This window comes from Phaenicophaeus curvirostris, chromosome 5, assembly GCF_032191515.1.
Source record: "Phaenicophaeus curvirostris isolate KB17595 chromosome 5, BPBGC_Pcur_1.0, whole genome shotgun sequence".
Classification (NCBI taxonomy): domain Eukaryota; kingdom Metazoa; phylum Chordata; class Aves; order Cuculiformes; family Cuculidae; genus Phaenicophaeus; species Phaenicophaeus curvirostris.
This window is the reverse complement of record NC_091396.1, coordinates 36,709,385-36,732,953: the sequence shown is the minus strand read 5'-3', so window position 1 is coordinate 36,732,953 and position 23,569 is coordinate 36,709,385. Positions and strand designations below refer to the sequence as shown.

Sequence of the window (23,569 nt, the reverse complement as noted above, 5' to 3'; positions counted from 1 at the left end):
CAGTCCTCTGCTTTATCCTTCTCATGACAATAGGAAATTTAAGCAGGTGTTATTGTCCATCCAGAATGGCTTCAAGTCAGGATGTGATGCTGAAAAGGTCTTTATTGTTTGGGTGAATGTCCTCTATTCGCATCTGTATCTAGGCCTGCAAAGTCTTGAAAGTGCTTGGGTAGCGTGTATCCCCAGTTATCTTAGCCTCAGAAGCTTCTTACCTAGAAGCTTCAACAGTCAAATAAAGATGTCCTAAGGTAGCACACATTCTTCCTCCACAGAATGCAGAATGTTGTCAAGTAGTTGTTTGAGTAAGGCCCATGTGATAGCAAAGGTAGTCTCTTGTGTAATGCAGCCTGTCTGAAACTCTTTCAAAGAACATAAAAACTATGACCAAATTAGAGGTAATACTCACTATGTGACTGAATTAATGTAAAGGGTCTTTTGGAGATCGTCATTGTTGATTGAGGATCTAGACAGCAATCAGGACACCATATATCTCTATTTCCTTTTGTGGTTGGCTAGGAGATGGCAGAACTTCTTATCAGTTCACTATTTATACTGCTAATGTTTACACCTTTATTGCCTCTGTGGAAAGCAGATGTGTATTATGAGGCTACAAGTGGTGTGAAGTTCAGTAACTAATAGCCATAGAGTGAGTATAGGTGCCTACTGATGAAAAAGCTATTGAACATCAGCCATTTCCAGCATTAATATAAAATGCATGTTGTAAATGCAGCTGTCCTTCAGCTTTCAGTGCACCTAACAATATGTCTTCCCAGACAAACACATTATCTTGGATACACAAAAAACAAAAACATGAAAATAATTCCTAAGCTAGACTTGTGATTCTCACACTGCTTAAAAAGAAAGATTTGGTTTGACCAGTTGGCAGGTGCTTCAGTAGGCCAAGCAAGTTACATTCCAAATGCAGTGTTTAATGACCTCATTGCAATGAGTTATCTGACACAGGAATTTGTTTCCTTTATCCTGTTATTAAAAACAGGATAATTTAACTATTGACCAAAAAGAGAAGTCAGAGTACATTTTTTATCTCATTTGTATTGTGTTTCTTTGACATCAGTGGTCAGAAAGAGAAAGGAAAATGGTCCTTCATGGAATAAATGCACGGTTTCCGTCTGAATATTCTGGTAGCCATACCCATCTGTTTGGTGTGTCTTCTTAAGTGCAGAGCAGGTTTTTTTTTCAAAAAAATCCCATCGATTACTGTTATCAACAAGCTTCCTGCTTACATTTTTTCTTTTAATTTACTATTTAGGCACAGACCTTGCCAGTGACAGGCAGTCATTCTAACACATTATAATTTTTGTTGGTTTCAGGTTTCTGGATAAGAATTTTGGCCATTTGTTCAGGCATAGATGCTTGCCATTCTAACATTATAGATCGCAATAGTTTAAAAATATTATTCAAATGTTTCAGTTACTGTATAGAAATTAATGTGTTTCTATGTAGGCAGGTTTAGGGTGGTCAACGTGTATCACACAATAATTGTTTGCTGTAGTTTATTCTGCAATTCTTAGCTCTTTAGTCTTTATCAAGGAAGTATATATATATGTATATATATCAGTGCAACTTTGCATTAGTGGATCAGGATGTTTACTGAAATAACCAGTTAAACATGCAGTGGAAAGTAATGTGCTTTGTTTATTGTGCTTCTGAATGTTAAATGCAAGTAAAATTATATATAGACATGGAGCCATTTGTTATATTTTAGTATATGAAGTAAGAGCTGTGTAAACCCCAACCTCGTAATTTTGCAAGTTCCACTTCATCATGTAGCTGTAAAAGGTAATCAAAATAAATCATGGAAGATGGAGAAATATTTTCTAAGGCTTTCTGTATCCTTTCAGAAGTGGCGCTTGATCCATGAAATTTTAGTAAGCATATTAAATAATACAGTATGATGTGCAACATGTCAAGTCTGATAAATTATTTTGTATAGGACATTTATACAGCATATGGTGAGCTGCTATGTGAACAGCTTAATGACTAAATTATGTTAATCTTTCTTGCCATATTTACTTTTCATTTTTTAAAAAATGGTGGTTTTACATTTTTATTTTACTTTTTTGATAATAGACATAAGAAAGTATAGGTCATCTCCGAGAAGCCGTGACAGTGATCCAAGGTTCCTCAGCTGTGCAGTGTACATAACACAGATGTTGGGAGAGTCATCTGTCAGCTATGCCTCTCCTATGGAGTTAAAGTTCTAGGGGGAAAAGAATTCGACACAGTGCTGTCACTGTTACATTTTCACAATAGAAGAGCATGCAAATATTCAACCTCCTGCTTAGCAGTAGTGCCCTGTCTAATGTCTGTGCTGGTTAGAATAAAAAAATAGTGGGTGCATCTAGGGCTCGTAGAGCTGACAAAGGTCATGCTATGCTGGGCATTTGAATTGGAAATTGTCTGGACTTAGATTTTATAAAGCTCCCACTGTTGTCGGGGAAATTTCAGCAGGGTTTTGTCCCGAGAGAGGCCTCTTAGGCCTTTTTCTGTCCTATGAATGAATTTAGATGTGAGGTTTTCTCCTGCCTTAAAACTGTTAAGTTCATTTTGCATACGTCCCCAGAGAGAAAAACTGGCAGATGCTTTTGTCTTGGAAGTGTTTAAAAGAAAACTGCAGAACAGGAACAAGGGAGAGAAGGGGCCCTGTGTGGAGTCTCAAAACATTTTGGAAATGGCCAATATGCAGTTTTCATCAGTACTAAGGCGGGGCGCAATATGGTGCCTGTAGCTCACTAGGGAATATGAATGTTGATTAAGCATACTCCCAGGCTTTGAAATCCTGAAAGCAGTGTCAGAATAATGGATGTTGAGCAAATGTCAAGCATTTGTTAATTTCTCTGTTATTTGGAGTTTATCTACCATGATCAATCAAATAAACTAGTGCTTCTCTGTTGTGGCATGTGTCATTGATATGGTGATTAGGTGGCTAGAGAGGCCTTCTGCCTTTTTTTTTTTTTTTTTTTTTAATCCAGGTAACAGATTACATATGAACAGCCATAACTTTAAATTAAAGATTTGCTTGTGGTTGGTTTAGTGGAAAGTGGTGCATTAACAAAATACTTTGGGGTACAGAGACAAAAGAAGTATTTGCTTATCTGCTGTGCTAAAAATTACATTCATGCCATTTTTTCCACTTTTGCCCCAAAAGCTTTCTTTTCTGTTGTGAGAAATGAGAAATTACTTCTAAATGGAATTTGTTAGACAAAACTTTCACTCTTAAAAGGAGGAGTTTGAAAACAAAGGATATCAAACTGAAATTAATATTAATTTATGGCTTAGCCCCTTCTGTCTAAATTTTTTTGTTTCTCTAAACTACATCTCGATGTCCTTAGTTTTGATTGGGAAGCATGTTCTGCTTTTCATTGGTTAGAAGTGAAGGGTGTGACTGACTTTTATAAGAATACACTCTCTTTTATAGGAATATGTCAGAGCAGTTGTTAGTTACGAACAGGCAGAAATGTAAACATTCCAGTCCAGAATATTTTTTTCACCATCTTCTAAATCTCCATTGTTTTCTGATGTCCTAGTTCTGCTAACTTGCCATTCTTGGAAGTCTGTAGCATACAAAGACCTAATATTTAAATGTGAAGAACAAATGAGAAATAATCTGAAGGAGAAAAAGGCTCCGTGGCCTTTGCTGCTTTACTGTCATTGAATCATAGAATGGTTTGTGTTGGAAGGGACCTTGAAGATCATCTAGTTCCAGCCACTCTGCCATGGGCAGGGACACCTTCAAGTAGGCCAGGTTGCTCACAGCCCCCTCCTACCTGATCTCGATCACTTCCAGGGATGGGGCATACACAACTTGCCTAGGCAGCCTGTTCTAGTGCCTCACGACCCTCATCGTGAAGAATTTATGTCTAATCTAACTCTGTCCTCTTTCAGTTTAAATCCATTACCCTATCACTACATGGCCTTGTAAAAAGTCCCTCTCTGGCTTTCTACAAGAAAGGCGCCCTTTAAGTATTGGAAGGCTGCAATAAGGTCTCCCCAGAGCCTTCTCTTTTCCAGACCGAACAATAAATTCTTAGTCTGTCTTTGTAGGAGGGGTGCTTCAGCCATCTGATGGTCTTTGTAGCCCTCTTCTGAACCCTTTCCAACAGTTCCAAATCCTTCTTATATTGAGGATTCCAGAACTGGACACAATACTCCAGGTGGGGTCTCAGAAGAGCGGAATAGAGAGGCGGAGTCACCTCCCTTGACCTGCTGATTGTGCTTTGTTTGATGCAGTGGTATATGACCACCAGATTTGTCAAGCACGATATGCCCTTAGGGAAGCCTTGTTGGCTGTCACCAATCTTCTCTTTATTTTCAGTGTTCCTTAGCATAGTTTTTTAAGAGGTTCTGCTCCATGATCTTGCCAGGCACAGAGGTGAGACTGACTGGCCAGGTCAGATTCCTTTATCTCCCTTTTTAAAAATGGGGGTTATGTTTCCCCTTTTCCAGTCAGTGGGAACTTCACCAGCCTGCCATTAATTGCCAGATATGATAGTTACTTAGGAACTTCATCTGCCAGTTCCTTCAGGACCTGAAGATGCATCTCATCAGGTCTCATGGACCTGTGCATCTTCAGGTTCCTGAGTTGGTTGTGAACCTGGTCTTCTCCTGCAATGGGCAGTTCTTCTTTCTCCCGGTCCCTGCCTTTGCCTTCTGCAGCTTGGCTGGTGTGGCTTGAGGCCATGCCAGTGAACTTTTTTGCAAAGTCTAGTCCTTATGTGCTTAATGTAAAGACAGCAGTGTATTTATTCATTATGTTTTCAACAAGTCTGAGTAATTTAAGAAGTGTCAATGAGTCGTGCCATGTGACTTGATCCCTGTTGAGGTAATCTTCAGTTTATTTTAACATTAGTTCTATGGTTTTGTTTTTTCTTCTGTTCTCTAATTCAAAGTAGCTTTAGAATTATAAACTTTTAGATTAGAAACACTGTTTAGGGCTTAAGACTGAAAAACTCAAGGGCAGTAGTTGTAAATGGATTCATTTATGCCTTAAATCTGTGTCATTCCCAAAACCGAAGTTTACTTAAAACTAGTCTTGTTATTAAGTACGTTTGATAAAGCAAAAATTCTTTAAATTATATCCTGTATAGGAAACATTAATGAGATCCTGACTTATTTAAGGAATTAACAATTTTGATGATTGGATTAATGGAAACCTTTTTGACTTAAGGTGTTCACTTTTTTCCCTGGAGATAGCTATGCAACAGTGTGTGTGCTTGATATGTGATGCATGCAAATGCTAAATACAGTAGCAGCATGAGGCAAGTGTCATTAAGAGTAATTTATGTAATGAAAGCCACCTGGCTGTCTTTGTAATTAATTGCTTGTAAATAATAAATTTAAATATAATTTATAGTTTTCTAAATTTGATTATATATTTTTAGGAGCAAATTGTTTAAGGGTGTTTGGGGAATTATTCAGTTTCAAATCGACGCAGATATGCTTTTTACATACAGGCTAATTTTTTTATGTAAAATGAACAGTCTAATTAGTTTCAAATTGCCATTCACTCATAAAAACAGGTTTCTAAAATTAAATTTAAACATCTGGTTTTTACAGGACTATGTAGGTTTAAAAAAAAAAGATGAAGTAGAATGATGTTCCCCTTTTTCCACAATCAGGAAATTTAAGATAGTAGCCTGAAAAACTTCTCTTGACAAGGTGTTCTATAACCCAGTTATGTACTGGGGCGGGGGAGGGGAAGAGAGGAAAAAGGGCTAGAGATTTATCCAGATAAAGTCAGGAAGATGAACACAATGAATTTGTCAAATATTTCCAGTAGTAGCCTACCGTGTGATTCTTTTTTTATTTTTTTTTCAATGTAGAGACCTTGTCCCTATCAAGAGAGCAGATAGGAAAGGTGAGGGATAAATCCCTGGTTTAAACTGTAGCTTCTTCACCTTAGCTTGAGGTCCATCGCTGTTGCAGCCTAGGACCATCTTTCTTTGAGTAACCATCATCAGATAACTACAACTTCTGTATATTTTTGTTTGGCTGTATATTTTTGTTTAATGGTTCAACACTTAGTTTGTGGTAGTGAGAAAGTTCAAGCTTGCAAATGTTTTCTGTATAATCTTAACTGAAGTAAATTGAAATAAAGCATGCATGATGAACAGTTAAGTGCAAACATGGAATTTACAGAGATTTTGCTTTTTTCTCTCAGTCTCTAGCATGCTGCTTTATGCCTCTGCTTTGGGATGTGTTCACCAATTTTTTTCCTGGATATTAAGAAAATTTTCTTCCTGCTAAGTAACTTGGAATAGTTGAGGGCAAGGACATAGCAACTTATCTGCTTATGTTAGTCTTCAGCTTTGCTTTTCTATTTAATTTTCTCAAAAATGTTATTGTTAGAGTTAAAAGGAGAGTTTTACAGTATACACAGGAGGTGGAGATTTGGAGGACAGGTACTATGATTACCAAGGTGTATGTGGGAGGCAAACCCTACTTGACTCCTATAAGTCTTTTTAATCAATGGACTCTGAATAGATGATAGAAAGTACCAGAAAAGTTCTGGTATGTGTAAGGTGAAAACATTCAGTAGTCACTGAAGCCAGTTGTCAGAATAGTTCAGAATATTAATTTCATGTTTTAGCACTGATGTTGTATTTTTTAAACCTCTGTTGTGAATACATCTTGGTTGTGTATTTAGTCTGAAAATATTTTTCAGCTTGAATATTGAACCTCATAGGATGGTTTTATGTTTTTATGGATGAGACTGTACTTGAAACATTAATGAAAGAGTATTTACTTACAGGTGGGTTTGGCTTTAAAGTAGGTTTCACACATTCGTGCAACAAGCACTGTGTTTTCTAACTCTGGAAAGAAAAAATATCAGAACAATATATCGGGTAAATTACTATCTATTTTCTGTACTTGTTTACTGAGATAATAAGACAAAAAAGTAATTATTTTCATTTGGAGATATCACTCTTCCATTCCTGTTTTCAGAGTCCCATTTTTAACTGTAATATCTCCCAATGTTTACCCACTGTTAAAGCATGATGTTGTTCTTCTCATCATAAGCATATCTATGTGAATGGGAAATTTGCTTATTTGTTCTGACTTCTCTTTTTATTTTGGGGCCTTGATCAGAAATAATTTTTAGTGATTTGAATATGGCATATTTTGAGTTACACTTGTATTACTGTTGTTAAAAGTTATATTTTTGCCGTGTGGGTGAAAGAAGGTAGAATTTATCTTTGCAGAGAGTTAGCATTATTTTATGATCATTGGCTGTACTGACAATTTGTATCCTCTGCATTTTATTTTTTTTCATGCCTGGTACATATTGTTCATAGTCTGCTTTTGTTTTAAAATATATTTGGCCATTACCTCATGTTTTGATATCTGTTTGATGTCTACAGGAAGAATTGCTGCCCTGTTCTTAAAGGAACTTCTGAGTCTTTCTAAATGAAAAATCATTCGAACAGTTTCTAATACTGGCAATTTTTCTCTGTCTGTTGCTAGAACTTATTGGCCAACTAGATCAGACATTATTAAAGTTCAAGTGGCCCAGTGGGAAAAGTAATGGCCTTATGCTACTATGAATTTTAAATGCTGCCATTTCCATGTATTGCACCATCATCTGTTCTTGCACATCACTAAACTGTATAGAAGTTGTGGGACCAACCAGTATCAAGGTCATAGAAGTGATGGGAAGAGTACAGGGATGCTGCCCGGTTGTGTAGGGATGGGATCAGGAAGGCCAAGGCACAGCTGGAGCTGAACTTGACCAGGGAAGTGAAAACTAACAAGAAGGATTTCTACAGATATGTCAATCAGAAAAGGAAGGTTGAAGAAAGTGTACCCCCACTGATGGATGAAAATGGTGACCTTGTATCAACAGATGAGGAGAATACTGAGGTACTCAACAACTTTTTTGCCTAGGTCTTCACTGACAGCCGCTCTCCTCACCCCTCCTTGTTCAATGCACAACAAGATGGGGGGTAAAGCCCCTCCCACTGGAGGGGAGGATGAGGTTCTTGACCACCTGAAGAACCTGAGTATATATAAGTCTATGGGATCTGATGAGATGCATCCCAGAGTCCTGAGGGAATTGGCTGATGTGTTTTCCAAGGCACTCTCCATGATATTTGAAAAGTTATGGCAGTCAGGAGAAGTCCCTGGTAACTGGAAGAAGGGTAACATTGTCCCCATTTTTTGAAAGGGTAGAAAAGACAACCCTGGGAACTACCGACCTGTCAGCCTTAGCTCTGTGCCTGGGAAGATCATGGAACATATCCTCCTAGAATCTATGGGAAAGTGTTAAGTGGCAGCCAGCATGGCTTCACCAAGGACAAGTCCTGTCTGACCAAACTAATGGCTTTCTGTGATGGGATAACCATATCAGTGGACACAGGAAAAGCAATGGATGTGATCTATCTGGACTTCTATAAAGCCTTTGACAAGGTCTCCCACAGCATCCTTCTCTCTAAATTGGAGAGACATGGATTTGATGGGTGGACTGGTTCTCACCTCTGCTGTGAGAACAGGCTGAGAGAGTTAGAATTGTTCAGCCTGGAGAAGAGAAGGCTCCAGGGAGAGCTTACAGCTACCTTCCAGTACCTGAAGGGGACCTGCAAGAAAGCTGGGGAGGTACTTTTTACAAAGGCTTGTAGTGATAGGACTAGGGGCAATGGCCGTAAGTTGGAAAGGGGAAGATTTTGATTAGACATTAGGAGGAGGTTCTTAATGATGAGGGTGGTGAGACCCTGGAACAGGTTGTCCTGGGAAGTTGTGGATGCCCCCTCCCTGGAAGTGTTCAAGGCCAGGTTAGATGGGGCCTTGGGCAGCCTGATCTGATGGGAGGTGTCCCTGTCCATGCAGGGGGGGTGGAACTAGATGATCATCAAGGTTCCTTACAACTCAAATCATTCTATGATTCTATGACTCTTCTCAAGTATTCTTCTCATAGCTTTGTCACGCAGTTATTGTCATAACCCTGGCTATAGACTGCAATGTTGTATGCACATGCCTGAACTTAACGTTATTATCATTGGATAGTGTGAGCATGCAAAGCAGGTTGTCTTTTTCCTCAAACTCTTTACTTTTGGTTTTCATTTTTGATCCTACCAAAGGTACGAAATCGACTTTCATGCAGAGACAATTGTTAGTAAGTGATTTGTATGTAAGCCTTTTGAGTTGAGCTGTTGTACAGTTTATTGAACTGGATATTGGAGAATTTAAAAATTTATTTGTGCTCTAGTTCTCCAGGCAAGCTTGAATTTTTATCTTCATTTTAAATGTAATGATACTAAGTCTGAAATGAACTTAGCAGCAGGTACTTCTTGTCATATATATATATTTATTGAATTTTTATAGTATTAATGTATTTGTAATGAGAGTATTTTCCCAACAGCACTGTATTGGCTTTGTAGTTCCCAAAGTAGCAGATACTGAATAATGTTTCATTGTATGGAAGACTTCTTATGTAGAGATTTGTATCCCAGGCTTGAACTGGTATAGCTGGAAAGTTATAATATTGGAAGTTAGCCACTTTACAGAGGTTACTGTGTTGTAACTAAATGCTTAGGTATTTTATGTCACTTAGTTGCTCCAATTCAAACTCATATTTATTTAAACAAATGTGTTCTCACACACTCACATATATAGACACATGTATTGATTTAGCTTAAATTGGTAATTCACTGATTTTCCAATAAATATAGATCAGATTTGTGAATTATAAAGTACAAATGTGCACAGAGACAATAATCTAGTTCTTGAGAATTTTAATTCAGAAAAGTGGCCACAAGCATGTTAAAACTTAAGAAAATATTTTATTATTAAAAGCAGCAGTGGAGAGAGGATAAAGCCAGAACTATTCTCTAGGTCACTGTGTCTCCCTCCCACATTCCTTATTGGTTGGTTCTTAGGTGCATATAAGCCTGGTGGTTCTCCAGCTTTGGTAGGCCCTTGTTATTCTGGAGCCTCCCTGGATCCTCATGTGGAACAATTCAGACAGCCAAGAAGACTTTTTCCTGTCCTGACAGTACTGACGTGTAAAAGAAATTCTGAGAATCCACCAGTTGTCACCTCCTCTCAGGTGGGAAGTTCACTGTCAGGCTGGCTTTAGTTGATATACAGGTGTAACTGAGGTGCTTGTTAGCCTATGTCCTGCAGTTCTGGGAAGCCACGAAGGCTTTACTCATCTGTGCATGTGTTAACACATTTAAACTGCTGCTGCTAGATCTATTTGAAATCCACTGTTGACAGAATTTTTAGAAGAGTGGACTGATTAGCACATGAGAAGCAGTATAGAATCATTGCTTTCTTCAAGGAGTCTCTGTCCTAAAGCGTTTGCAATACAGAAGATGAGAATTAAAAGGCTGATTTGGTTTCTTTCATGTCTTTGATGACGTAACAGGAACAATGTGTTTCAGGCACGCATTCTGGAATTTCAGGATTGCTGTGAGGAAGATTCGCATTCCACCCGCAGTCATTTAAATTTGTCAAATATGTGTGTGTTTGTATATATTTTTTTTTCCCCTCCTATACGTTCTTAATCCAGTATGGCAACACCACACAATTCTAGCCCAAAGTTGTTGCATGACTTATTTTAAAGCTCAATATTGCATTACTAGAAATATTTTAAAACTTATTATACATGGAAAGGGAAAGTTCTGCAGTTATTTGAAATGAGAGAATCTTGCTGTCTGCTTCAGAACACTTTATAAAGAGATATTATCAGCAATACATACTCACACTGGAGACTGTGGAAGGGAAGAAACAGTTTCTCCCTCTACCTGAATTTCTACAACAGCCAAGTGCGGTGTTGTATGCACTTACAAGAGAAGGTTTGACACTGCTGCTTTAGGACTTCACCCATAACAGCTCCTGAATTTTGCAAACGCAGCTCCTGCCCCCACTCTCAGTTTTTTAACCAGTGTATTTATTGTCTTAACAAGGTGGAGTGCTCCATTTTGTGAAAGGGAAGCAATGAAGCAATGTTCTTTGTAAACTTATTTAAAAAAAAAAAAAAATCAAGGCTATTCTATGTATATAACTGTGTTGTGATGAACTTCCTTTTCCCTCTGCTTGTTCCCACTTTTGTGGATAGTTACTGGATTAATACTGCAGTTCATGTTTACTCATGGTTTATTTTTTTACAGATCTTTCTAGATACTCTTCCTTAGTTCCATGGAAAATACATTAAATGCAAAGCAGAATTTTTAGTCTTTGTATTTTAGGTAAAAAATGTGGAGTTAAAGATGAGAAAAAGGAAACTAATTTCAAAATGAATAGATGAAAGAAGTGGAAACTTGGTTTTGTGCCTGAAATTCTATGATTTCAGTAACCTCAGTAAATAAAGTAGAAAAGTGTAAGTTTTACCTTATCCCTAAAGAATTAATTATTTGCAAGGGCTGATAATGTGATATTTGCAGAAGTTGTCATGTTTGGATTTTCTCCTGGTGAGGCCGAGTATTAAGTTGGACGGCACCCTGAATCTTGGCTAGATCTGCAAGCCTGCTTTGTTGAGAACATGATCTAATCCAATTAAATTCTTTTCATCCTTACTAGCCGCTTCTTGGCCAGAGCTTTATATGAACTCTAGTTATAAAGCACTGATCTGCATCAGCATATTATCTGTTACTATTTTATATATCAATACTTATTGCAAAACAAATCATTTCTGAAATATTCTACAGGGATGATAGCATTCCTTCTTTACCAAATTCTGGGATTCATTAGAAGAGAATTTTATTCATACATATTAAAAGATCAAAAGGTGTATTCTTTTTCCAGCACCAGGCTTGCAGTTGTCTCTATAGCTTAACTGATCTCTAGATTCTTAGAGATAATTTCTCTTACCTCTTGTTCTGGTCTGACTTGGGCATCACAGTCTGAATGTGGATGGACTTCGATATCTGTGGTACTTTTTTATGACTGGAAAATTTTTGTGACTTGATATCATTTGGAATCTGGAAATTACATTTCATTTTTTTCAAATAATAGTTATTTTTTTAAAATAGGCATTTTGTAGCAGATTACAGATTTCACAGTTTGAAACCCAAAGACACTTATATATTGACAAGAATACAAAATGTGTTAGGCATTCATACAGAAGTATGCCACCAATATCAACACAGAATCACAAAAGGTAAATTGGGTCATTATAGATGCTGATGTACAAGAAGAAGAGGATATTTGAAGAGTGAGGCTGATTGCTTTGAAGGGAGCTCTGGGAGTTAGGACCGTTACCATCTGGAATTGCAGAAGAAAATGTTTCTATGAAAGTGACTGCTACAGAACTTAAGGGGAAAGTTTGCTCGTTTTATGGAAAATAGGTTTAGTTCTACAAGATAAATAACAAGTTAATTTATTAATTATTTAAACTAAGTAGTACTCAGAATTGTGAGTTTGGAGGATTTTGTTTGTTTATTTCAGAAAATCAGCAAATCTGTTCCTTGGCTCTACAGTTGGTTCGCAACAATAGACCTTGCTTGACACAAGCATGTCTATATCCCTAGTCTTCCAGTAAGCCATGAGGCTAACTATGAAGTTTATTCTGTAACAGGCAATAATGCAGCATGGAAGTATTATTTTGAAGAAAAGATTTTTTCAGTGTTGTATTTGTTTTCCTGGATATCTCGGCTATCTTCATTTGTCTGCTCATTTACTGCTTTAGAATCTTGTATAGAAGCATCAGAGGATGGATGGAGCCCTGGGAACTTGACTGTTTGTGTAGAAGAAATGGTAACCTACATGGCAGTGTTCCTGCTGTCAGTCAGCGGTTGTGATCGTGCTGTCTTGCAATGCAAATGCATGTTCATGACTTCTGTTCCTTCTCCTAAGTACACAGTCTCTTTTAGCATATTCCAAAACCATGATGTTTCAGTTTTTTGTCAGTGGCATCTTGCAATAGATGCACCAGCTGTGTTTTGAGGAGCTATTTCGTTTTGCCAGAAAGCTGTGGCAATGGAATTGTGGCAAGGAAATGTTGAGTGGCAGACAAGTCACTTTAGTGTTTAATCGAGCACCTGCATTAACCAGAAGAAACATGGAAGCAGCCATTTCTCCTGTGGAAGGAGGAAGATCTTCTGGTAGTAAGGTCTTGAAATTCTGTGAGTGATGCTATAATTCTTTTTGTCACAGTCATGATGTTTTTGTATTGCAATCCAGCATATATCCAATTTATTCAGTTATTGGACTTAATCTTTTGATGTTCATGGTAAGTCTTACATTATCTAAACAGTTGGAAGCATAGGAGAGGACCATCAGACTAAACAAGTAGAGGGTCAAAATCCAAGGACAGCAAGGGAACAAAGAAAATGGACAAGAGTCAGGCTTATGAAGAGAGGGATAACGTTCTTAATTCTTTTTGTTATGTCAGTGCTGTAATAAGATAATGGTACAATACGTACAGTAGTTGTCCTGGGAACAGCCTAAACATAGAAAAATTTGTATGTCAGTCAGAGAGAACTCAAACCAGGAATCCAGATAAATGCTGATATGTTTTGGTTTGGGTTTTACACATCTTTTCTCTAAGTTCAGTTCTACCATTATTACCATGTAAATCTGCCAGATAATAATAGTTACATGGAGAGCCATTAGAGGGCCATACGTATCCAACTTATTTATAGCCTGCAGGTTTTTTTCTAAGTACATTAGCTTTGCATATGTATATAGCCTTTGTAAGTATATAACCTTAATTTCTTTCCTTTGTTCATCTTCTAATGATTACATCTCCGTGTTGAAGGTTGCTGTAACTGGATGGTGCAACTTCTGAGAAGGCATTGTGGTACATATCTCCTGGCCTTTGTGTCAAATAAACGTATTTAAGATTATTTCAATTCCTGACTACATAGTCTGTTCATCTCATAAACCTGCATATCAGTTTGTGTTGCTATCATTTTTCTTCAGTTCTAACATTCAGGCAGTGAGTACTCTGACTGACCATTTTCGTGTAAAATACTGGATATCAAAGCTCAGCTTACTGCTGGTCACACAGATGTTACACTGGGCAGACAAGCCCAAAATACAGTGTTATGGCAAAGATGCTGAAAGAACAGATACGGATAAGACAAACTAGTAAGCTGTTTATATGGAATGGCGTTAATCTACTTAAATTTTTGCCAGTGCTTTAACTGGTTGGTTTAGAGGTAACATTCTATATCACACTGCACAGACATCATCTGTTTAAACCAGAGCAATCATAGAATCATAGAATCATAGAATGATTTGGGCTCGAAGAGACATTAAAGATCATCTAGTTCCAATCCCCCTCTCATGGGCAGGGATACGTCCCACTAGACCAGGCTGCCCAAGGCCCCATCCAACCTGGCCTTGAACACCTCCAGGGATGGGGCATCTACAACTTCCTTGGGCAACCTGTTCCAGGGTCTCACCACCATCGTCAAGAACTTCCTCATAATGTCTAGTCTAAATCTTCCCCTCTCCAATTTATGGCCATTCCCCATTGTCCTATAATCACATGCCTTTGTAAAAAGTGCCTCCCCAGCTTTCTAGTAGGCCCCCTTCAGATATTGGAAGGTCCCTATAAGGTCTCCCCAGAGTATTATTTTCTCCAGGCTGAACAGTTCCAACTCTCTCAGTCTGTCCTTGTATGGGAGGTGCTCCAGCCCTCAGATCATCCTTGTAGCCCTCCTCTGGACCCATTACAATAGTTCCATATCGTTCTTATGCTGAGGATTCCAGAACTGGACATGGTACTCCAGGTGAGGTCTCACAAGAGAGGAATAAAGGGGCAAACAAACCATTTAGTCATTCTGTGCCTGAGTTTTCCCTTTTGAAAATGGGAGCAAGACTTCCTTATCTTAAATTGATATTTCTGAAGTGTGAAAATTGCAAGGAGAAGGACCATTTAAATATGGAGAGAACATTTACATTTAATGTACATAAGATGTGATACTGATGTTAAATTCACGTACAACAAATCTGGCAGAATAGCAAGATTGCTGGCATTGCTGAATCTTTGAACTACCTATGCTATGCCATAGTAGGTAGGTTCACAAGGAAAAATGTTAATTATAAATAATGCTTTGCTGTACCATAAATCTCGATTTATTGAGACTATAATTTGTTCCAAGTTGCATGTAGGAGGAAAATATATCAGGAGTAATTAATTGTGTTCAGGCTGTGATGAGGTAGATATATCCACAGAAGACAATTGCAAACAGTAGCAGTGTGGTATTGATTGCCTTTCAGAGGGAAAAAAAATCTTGTCCCATTTCTAAATGTTAACAATTCAGAGAGAAAAATTCCCACTTGGGAAGAATGCTTTCCAAGTTGCTTCATTGCCAGGTGTTTGACATTGAGTAGAGCCTTAGATGAATGAAGCTTATGGCAGCTTTTGGAAATGACCGACTCCAGGGAATCTCTGCTTCCTACTGTGAAAGTTTCTGTTTTCAAAGCACATCAGTTTCAGTGGGAATGTTCCAGTGGTCCCATATGCTACTTCTGACAGAGGGGGAAGTTTTTAACCTGAATATGAGACAGCTACTGAAGAGGTTCCCTTGCTGCTAACAAAATGAATTTCAATATGTTGCCAACGAACAAACGGCATGTTCATAACTGCTGATGGAATTTAACTCCATCAATTATTAATGGAAATTTTGCTTTGTTTTCCTTTTTGCCTGTTCCCTGTTAACTCGGCTACCTGCTCCTGATAGGACTTTGTGGGTTCTGAAGCTGATAAAAGAATCATCCAAACAATATGCTTGTTTGCTTTGAAACTCTTGCTATGTTTTCCTCCCCTCCCTCATACGCTCTCTCCTTGACCTAGCAGCAGGAAGCCTTTGTCTGAGGTGTTCATCTGGAACAACTTTTCCACACTTGTTTTCATGTTCTGTTAGATTACGGGGCAGCAGGCCTACCTTTGAAGCTCCCTTCTCTTTTGTTTCTTTGCAGTGCACTCCAGTAATTAACTTTGTCCTTCTTTTATTTGTTCCAGTCAATCGCAGTCCACTCTGCTGAGCATCTTCTCCCAGGAGTACCAGGTTAGAAGTTTTCTCCTTTGTGAGGGTTGACAGGTGCCTAATTGAATGATGAATGTCCCTTTATTTCTTTGTAATTGAACTGCCAGCTTTCTGATTGGTTTGGAGGATGTTCCCTTTTCCACATCAAGCACCGCCTGAGTCTCAGTGGATGGCTGCCAAGCCTACCCATCCATCTGTCTAATAACATCTAGCCTTTGCTTATTTGGTGGACCTGTAATAAATTATGCTAAACCATTATTATTCTGACAATAATAATTTCCCTGTGTTGCGTGGTTCCATGTGCTAAATGTTTGCTGACTTGCACTGTCAGTGCTGCTTTCCATTGCTGACAGAGATGATGATAAATGACCATTGCCGGAGTGGCAGAAGGCAAGAGAGGCAGAAAATGGAGTCATTTATCATGAGATGACAGGTGTCAGTCAAGTGGCAAGTCTCTATGGAATTACTTTTTGTAGTTTTTCAAATAAGTTGTTTTTAAGCAATGTTCTTCCTGGTTAAAAATGCCAGTTGAATTGTAATACTAGAGTGCACTAGACTTCGCTGGAATTGAATTGCGGGAAAATTAATACAAAGGTTGAAAGAGAGAACAAGTTTTTCATTGCCCTCTGCAGCCTTCAGTAAACTTATTTAGATTCAATTATTGTGACCTTATTGGCTTTTACATATATGGTACATTGCAGCACAGTCTGAAGACGTTCAATTCAATAGGTAGATTGAATGTCTTTTCTGTACAGAATCTAAAAACATAGTTCAGTTTATCTATCATAATGTAGCCAAGGAACATGTGTTTGGGCAGTCTTGATTTCTGTGTTTTAATCTGACACATTTGTAAGACAGTTTTTTTCATTTTTATAGAAACAAATCAAAAGAACACATGCCAAGCATCACACTGCTGAAGCTATTGAAATTTACTACCAAAGGTATGACCTCCCCACCCTGGTTAGCACTATCATCATAACTACTAGTTGTTATGGCAATTAGGATTAAATTAGTTTATTAGTTTATTAAGCTAATTTCTATAAAATTAAACTAAAAATTTGGGATGAGGAATACAGAAAGGTTCACCTAAAATCTTTTTCTGTGCAAATGCAGATATTTTTCAGCCTCTGGTCATTGTAATTAGAAAAATATTTACTTCCTTGGCTGTAAGTCAAGATAAGCAAATACTTTTACAGTGTATGTGACAGCATTTATTATATATTACCTATAGTTTGTAATTACAGGATTTCTATGTCAAGACTAATATTGATGATAACTTCCTTACAGCAAAGGAGCCTTTATGTTACAATTGCTTGTACTTTTAAAACAACATTTGTGTTTTGTTACAAAAAGTTACATATTCAATTCATGTATTGCCAGTTAAAGCACTAATTTTTAGATCACTCCTGTTTTATCAACAGAAGTGTCAGAAATAGCTGTTGGGAAGATGAAAACCTTCATGTCATTTTACAGTATTTTACAATTGTTTCCGTCTTAAGCTAATAAATTGCATTTGCTACACCTTATAGTTCATCTGTTACTTCTATAAGCTTTACTAAAAATATTGCAATGACATAATTGGGGCATACTGATAACTGGTAAAGACATCCAATTAAAATATTACTTTGTAGACTGACATATCTGAGGAGCTTGCATGGCAAGTGAGTTCATACTTGTGATTATAGATGTCTGATATTTTTGCTTTAATATTAATCTGTATGAATCAGGAAAATAAGCAAAAAGTCTTCTTTTGTAAACAATTAATTGTGCTTCCACAGAGTCATATACTTAAAACTTAGGCATAGTCTGATTATATCAGACACTACTTTAGAATATCCAGTATGAATTATGCTGGTTTGGAGGTTTGATTTTCTTTTTTTCAGTAGTTGTATTGTTCTGGTTTTACAATTTTTTAATTGTACTTTTTCTAGTGTAGATTCTTGTTTAGGAAGAATATTGGCTTAATATTTTGTTTGTTAATAACCACGTGTATACAATACTATTTTTAATTACATTTCACTAGCTCAGTTTCAGAAGAGTGCCCTATGATAATTGTAGCTGCTATGTAAATAACCCTTTTCTTAGAATACATGTAAATCATTTAAATCACTTTTATGATGATTGTGTTACTAGTTCCAACAACTTAAACCTGCAACATGGGACCAAATTTTTCTTTATGCAAGCAGCAGTTGTATTGGTGTCGGTAAGTTTGTAGGCATGATTAGGTTTGGCTCTCATCAGGTAGGAGGATTTGGTCTTCTGTCCCCTTCTGTGCTGTCTGAAGTATGATAGCAGTACATAACTAATGCATTATGTATGAAGCTATATGGTAGTGGTAGGGAAAATCATTCTTTATGCTGTTTCTGGGTGTTTCATACTGCAAATGTATTAACATAGCTGAATAAAATGCATGTTTTAAAAATCAGAGATGTTCTGGTTAATAGTTAGAAAAGTCAACTCAATCTTGTTTTAGCAGATTTACTGTGTAGTATGTTTTGTAAGCTACAGAGGCAGACTGCTCGAGTCAGAAGCCAGTTTGAAATGCTTCAAGCATAAACATGAGAAGCATGTCTTCTCCTCTATTCTTTTGTAACATCCATCTTACCACTGTAAACCCTGGGCTGTGTGGTATGCTTCTTCCTATTCCCACACACAAACAAGCAAATAATTGTGCCCCTATTGCTTTCCTATGTCAGAAACTACCAATTTTTTAAGGTAGTCATTTCTAGTCGGCCCTGTTGGGAGCAAATAGAAGAACAATTGACTGGTGTAGTTTCTGCTGCTCTGCTGAGACTTACTAGTCTTAAATTTAGGCAAACAGGAATGCAAATTACAAGAAGGATCAGCAAGCTTTTCAGAACGGTATTACCATCAACCTGTGAGACCTGTAAGTCCATAATGGAGTTGCCGCTAGCATTAGAAATATCTAACAGAAAATTACTCCATTGTCAGCTGGAGCTTTGCTGTTTGCATGTTTTAGAACATTAGTCTCAAGTAAATCTTCCTGGTATATAAGAGTCATCTTATTTTGTGGGTTTTATGTGTTTTTTAAATAGATTACAGCAAAAGGCTTTGATCTTTTCCTGTATTCATTAAACCTCAGAATAACTTGCAAACAAAAAGCCCTCTAATCCTCTGTAAAAGAGTTTATGTAAAGATGTTACACCCATTCCACAGAAAGGTAAAATGGTAAAGAATTTTAATGTCTGTAACTAATGAGAAGAGTGGCTTCTGATGGATAGATAATGATAGTGCCGGAAAGGCTGTGGCCTTCTAATGACATCAGTAATGTTGTGCTATACAAATACAGATAGGATAAACAAGCAGAATCCGATGTTGATAACTGTTGTTCTTTTCCACATGGCAGCAAAGCACAAAGCATTTTCCAGTAACATAGCTTCTTCCCATCAACTCCTGAGAATAGGGTTTAGTTATTATTGAAATGCAAACATCAAACAGTGAAAGTAACAGAGATGAGGAAGTCAGTATTGTGTGATGCAATGGTCAAAAACATCATGGTCCATCTGTATTGGTCTAATAACCTTAACCAGAAACCTTAAGCTTTTGCCATTTATAGGATAATGATTTTCTATCACCCTTTATCAGATCCTAACTATATCTTCTTTTATTTCCTTTTTAAAATATTAGTTTAATTGTTAGATTCTGGTTTCACTGAAGTAAGCTTTTAGTATTTAAACTACTGTCCATTTGATAGAAGTTTAATTAAATTTGAAAATTTATGGGGTTTTACATAGTAGTGAGTTGAATAACATACAGTGCACCATCATAGTTCAAGGCCATGCGCAACCCAAAAATCTTATGAATAATAGAAATTTGGCTGTGATGGTTCTTCAAGTGTACAGATGTAATTTATTTGTATATCGTTAAACCAATTTTTTTTTTAATTTCTTGATTTATTGTGGTTTTTACCAGCGACTTAATTGAGATTGATGTATCTTGTAGCTGAGTAGGAGACAACTCTGGAGAGTTAGTGATTGTTTAAAATACTTATTTCTTAAAAGATTTCCTATTAAATACTCTGTACTTGGGTATTTTCCCCAAAATGAAAGAGAATCACAAGGGATACTGACATGTGTAAACTGGCCGTTTCCTGCAACTGCAGAATTACCTGGCTTTGTCTTGTCTAGGTATCTGAATGGGGTGATGAAAAATGCAGCTGCCCCTGTATTACTGGACCTGGCCAACGAGGTAATCATCTTTACTTTTTTCTTTAATCTTCCATCGTAAAACCTAAGGGGCATATCTGTCGTGACTTCAGTGAGAAATGCAATTAACCTAAAAAAATTATTTCAAGGCACTTTGGACATGTAAAATGGTTCCCCTGTCTGTTAGTACTTAAAATAATTAGACAAAAGCCCCATTTATTAATAAATCAGTTAATGTAATTAATCTCTTAGCTTCGAGGCAATTGTGTAAGAAAATCTTAATTTGTATTTTTCTAGAAATTTTGGCAGTCCATAGGTCTTTAATCCACAAACTTACAAAAATTCTCACATTGATTAAATGGAGTCATGTCAGTTTTACTTTTATTTGATTCCTTGTTTTTAGTAACAAAACTCATTTAGGGTTTGTTTGGGGATTTTTTCAGTAGAGTTAAAATAGTTCACTTTCCTGACTCCATTTATTTCTGCTCATAGGGATTAGAGGACAGCTAATGAAAACTGCTTAATATAAAGCAATTAAGCAGAATAAATTCTGAAGTACAGCCATTTCCTAGAAAAGCTCTTCTATGAAAAGTTCAGTACAGTTGCCATTAAAGTTTTGACAAATGTATTGATTCTGTTTATTAACTAGAGTATGAATCTGCCTTGGGATGCAAGGTGTTATTTGCGCTTAAAACTTCTATCTAAAGCTTTGTCTTAAAGAACATGTAAAAAGTTTGGAAGAGTGGTAGTGATCCTCCTGGAAAAAAAAATGTGAAAAACCTACCCCTTAAACTTTAAAATATTTGTTTGCGATAACAATACAATAGCTGATACTCCTTGGAACTGTTTATGTAGCCCTTGAAGTGATAGAATGAAATGTGTGACTGTTTGTGTTTTAATGGAAAATGTAAGAAGGAGGCAGAAAATGAGTGTTTGCATTAAAAATGATACGGCGCTACAAACGTGGAGTTTGTAGCAATTGGAGCAATAACAGCAGGTTCTACATGTTACATGAGTATGAAAGAATGGTTCCTCTCTCATGTACATTGCTGCAGCCAGCAAGTGAGTGAGCGATTACCTATCAATTACTAGAAGATTTTAATCGTCTGTGAAGTGTCCCCATATCCTGATCACACAGTTAGCATAGAATAAAGGATTTATTTCATATTAGTGCTAATGTGTATCTTACGGTTTCTGGAAAAGACAAGTCTTAAAGTACTGAGAATAGAATGTACTTTACATAAGTAAATACAGTCTTATTAAGAATTTAGGTAAACAACCCTATTCATGATGTATCGTACCCATGTTATACGGGAACTGTCATAAAAATACTTCAAGCACTAAGTAATATATCTGTTACTGGTTCTCTGTATATTTTTTTCCTATTGATTTAGAGATGATGCATATAATTTCTGACTCTAGTGAGCGTATCTTTGTTTATGTTATACTAATGCATTTTTGCAATTCAGATCAAAGATATCTGCAGCTCAGAAATAAAAATTACATCTAAGAGAAAGGGGAAATACACAAAGAACTTATCTGCTTCTGATTCCATAGTAGCAGGTATATAGGAAAGGCAATGCATTTTGTGACTGCTGCCTAATGCATTAGGGAAATGTGGCAATAACCAGCACCAGATTACTGCTTCCAAACAATCAAGCTGCCATTTTTATATGATAGTTAATATTTAAATGACATACTCTTGCATCTGCTGACAATTGATGTAATGGTAATACTTTATGAGTCAATATATATTTAATCAGTGGAAACTGTAAAAATTGATGAGAAATATATAACATAGGTGCATTACAGTGTGTAGCAGCTCTCTTAAATAGGAAAAGCTCTATATTATTATCTTTTGGGTTTGTTTTTTTGAGGGTTTTGGAAACTACTTTTAATTTTTTTTTACTTTTAATGCCAACTTTTTATATTGTGTATGTAGTGCAAAAGGACTAAAATAAATCTCTTTTTTTTTAGATAGGAATAATAAAATTAGTCACTGTTCTCTTATAAATATTTTCAAGTGAGATTTGAAGCACTATGAATTTTACTTACATGCTAAATTCTGACATGAAGCATGATGGCCCTATTTCAAAGAAAGATGGACACATGATTAATATGAAAATTAGGGAGATGCAAGTACCTGAACTAATAAGGTAGTCCTTATTCAGGCTGGACTACCTTCAGTAATTTCACCATTTTTCATATGTCAGCTCTGATGTGGGTTACTAGAAATAAGCACCTCTGTGGAAAGCATTTTTCTCTACTTGGGGAATTTAAGGGCGTCCAAATACATACATATTTGGAAAAAAATGTATGCACAAATGAAGCCACCTTTTTTGTCTAGTTACTAAATCAAGATAAATTTTTTGTATTAATATTTAACTTGAAAACACGTCAAGAAAAATTCACTGTGACAATGTGTGAGTAAGGTTTACTGTCTCAGTTAAAATTCTGATTCACTAAAGAAATATTATAATGGTATGTAAAAGGTACTGCAATTTCAGGTAGAACTGTAGTACACATTTTCCATACACATGAAAATAATTGAAATGGAGGAATAGCTTTGTTAAAAAGGAAAACATAAACTCTAAAGAAATTTTTACCAAGCCCAACACATCTGCTGGAGCTGTGGTATCACTTCATGGGTGCCACATGTAATGAATATTCACAGTAAAAGATCACCACTTCTTTTCCTTGGTTTGTAACCTTACAAAATGGATTTTACTGTCATCTTTTACAAAGAGTGGTTCAAATGCAAAATGCTCAAGCATAATAACCAGTAATATATGTTATCTACTTTATTTGTATTTCAGCTGGGTACTGTGGATTGTTGCTATGCATCTGGTTCAAATTATTGACCTTAATAATTGGGAAAAGCTACTATTTCATCTATTTTCACTCCTTATAACATTAATCTACAGGGAGATACAGTGCTGAGAAATGTGCATCTAAATGAATTTACCTCCTGAAATTCTCTTTTGATTTTTGTTGAGGTAAGGTGGACTTTGCCCCATCGCTGATGGCGCGTATTGTGTTGGAAAGATTTCTACAAGAAAAAGAACAAGCCATCCGTAAGTATCTTATTTGGTTCGTTTTCTTTTGTGGTTTTTTTATTATAGGATATTTTTGTTTCAGCTTTTCTTCTCAATATAATATAAAAATAATTAATGCGCTATGGCAAGTGAGCTAATGAGGGCAACATTTTAAGGCTGGTATCTTCAACAGCTAACGTCAGTCTAACTGTATGTAAAAAGACCACCCACAATGTAATACTAGCTAAATGAATGTTTCCTTTTCCATCTCTAGATTTTCAGAGTATCCACTCGTTCAGTAAAGGGTATGGGGCTCACACTACACTTCAATGTTTAAAGCTATGTATTTTAAAGTCAATAATTACTAAGAAAAGGTCTTAAAAATAAGCCTAAGCCACTTTTAATTTTGCAA

At 36.6% G+C, this 23,569-nt stretch overlaps 1 protein-coding gene across 1 annotated transcript in view; it reads left to right on the top strand.

Moving 5' to 3' along the window:
* The window catches only part of CDIN1 (CDAN1 interacting nuclease 1), a 127,191-nt gene that overhangs the window by 11,240 nt on the left and 92,382 nt on the right, over nucleotides 1-23,569 (top strand). Inside the window, exons 2-5 of the mRNA XM_069858343.1 lie at nucleotides 15,932-15,977; nucleotides 16,833-16,897; nucleotides 20,105-20,165; nucleotides 23,124-23,196. Of these exons, the coding sequence (XP_069714444.1) occupies nucleotides 15,932-15,977; nucleotides 16,833-16,897; nucleotides 20,105-20,165; nucleotides 23,124-23,196 (245 nt within the window). The remainder of the gene's footprint in view (nucleotides 1-15,931; nucleotides 15,978-16,832; nucleotides 16,898-20,104; nucleotides 20,166-23,123; nucleotides 23,197-23,569) is intronic.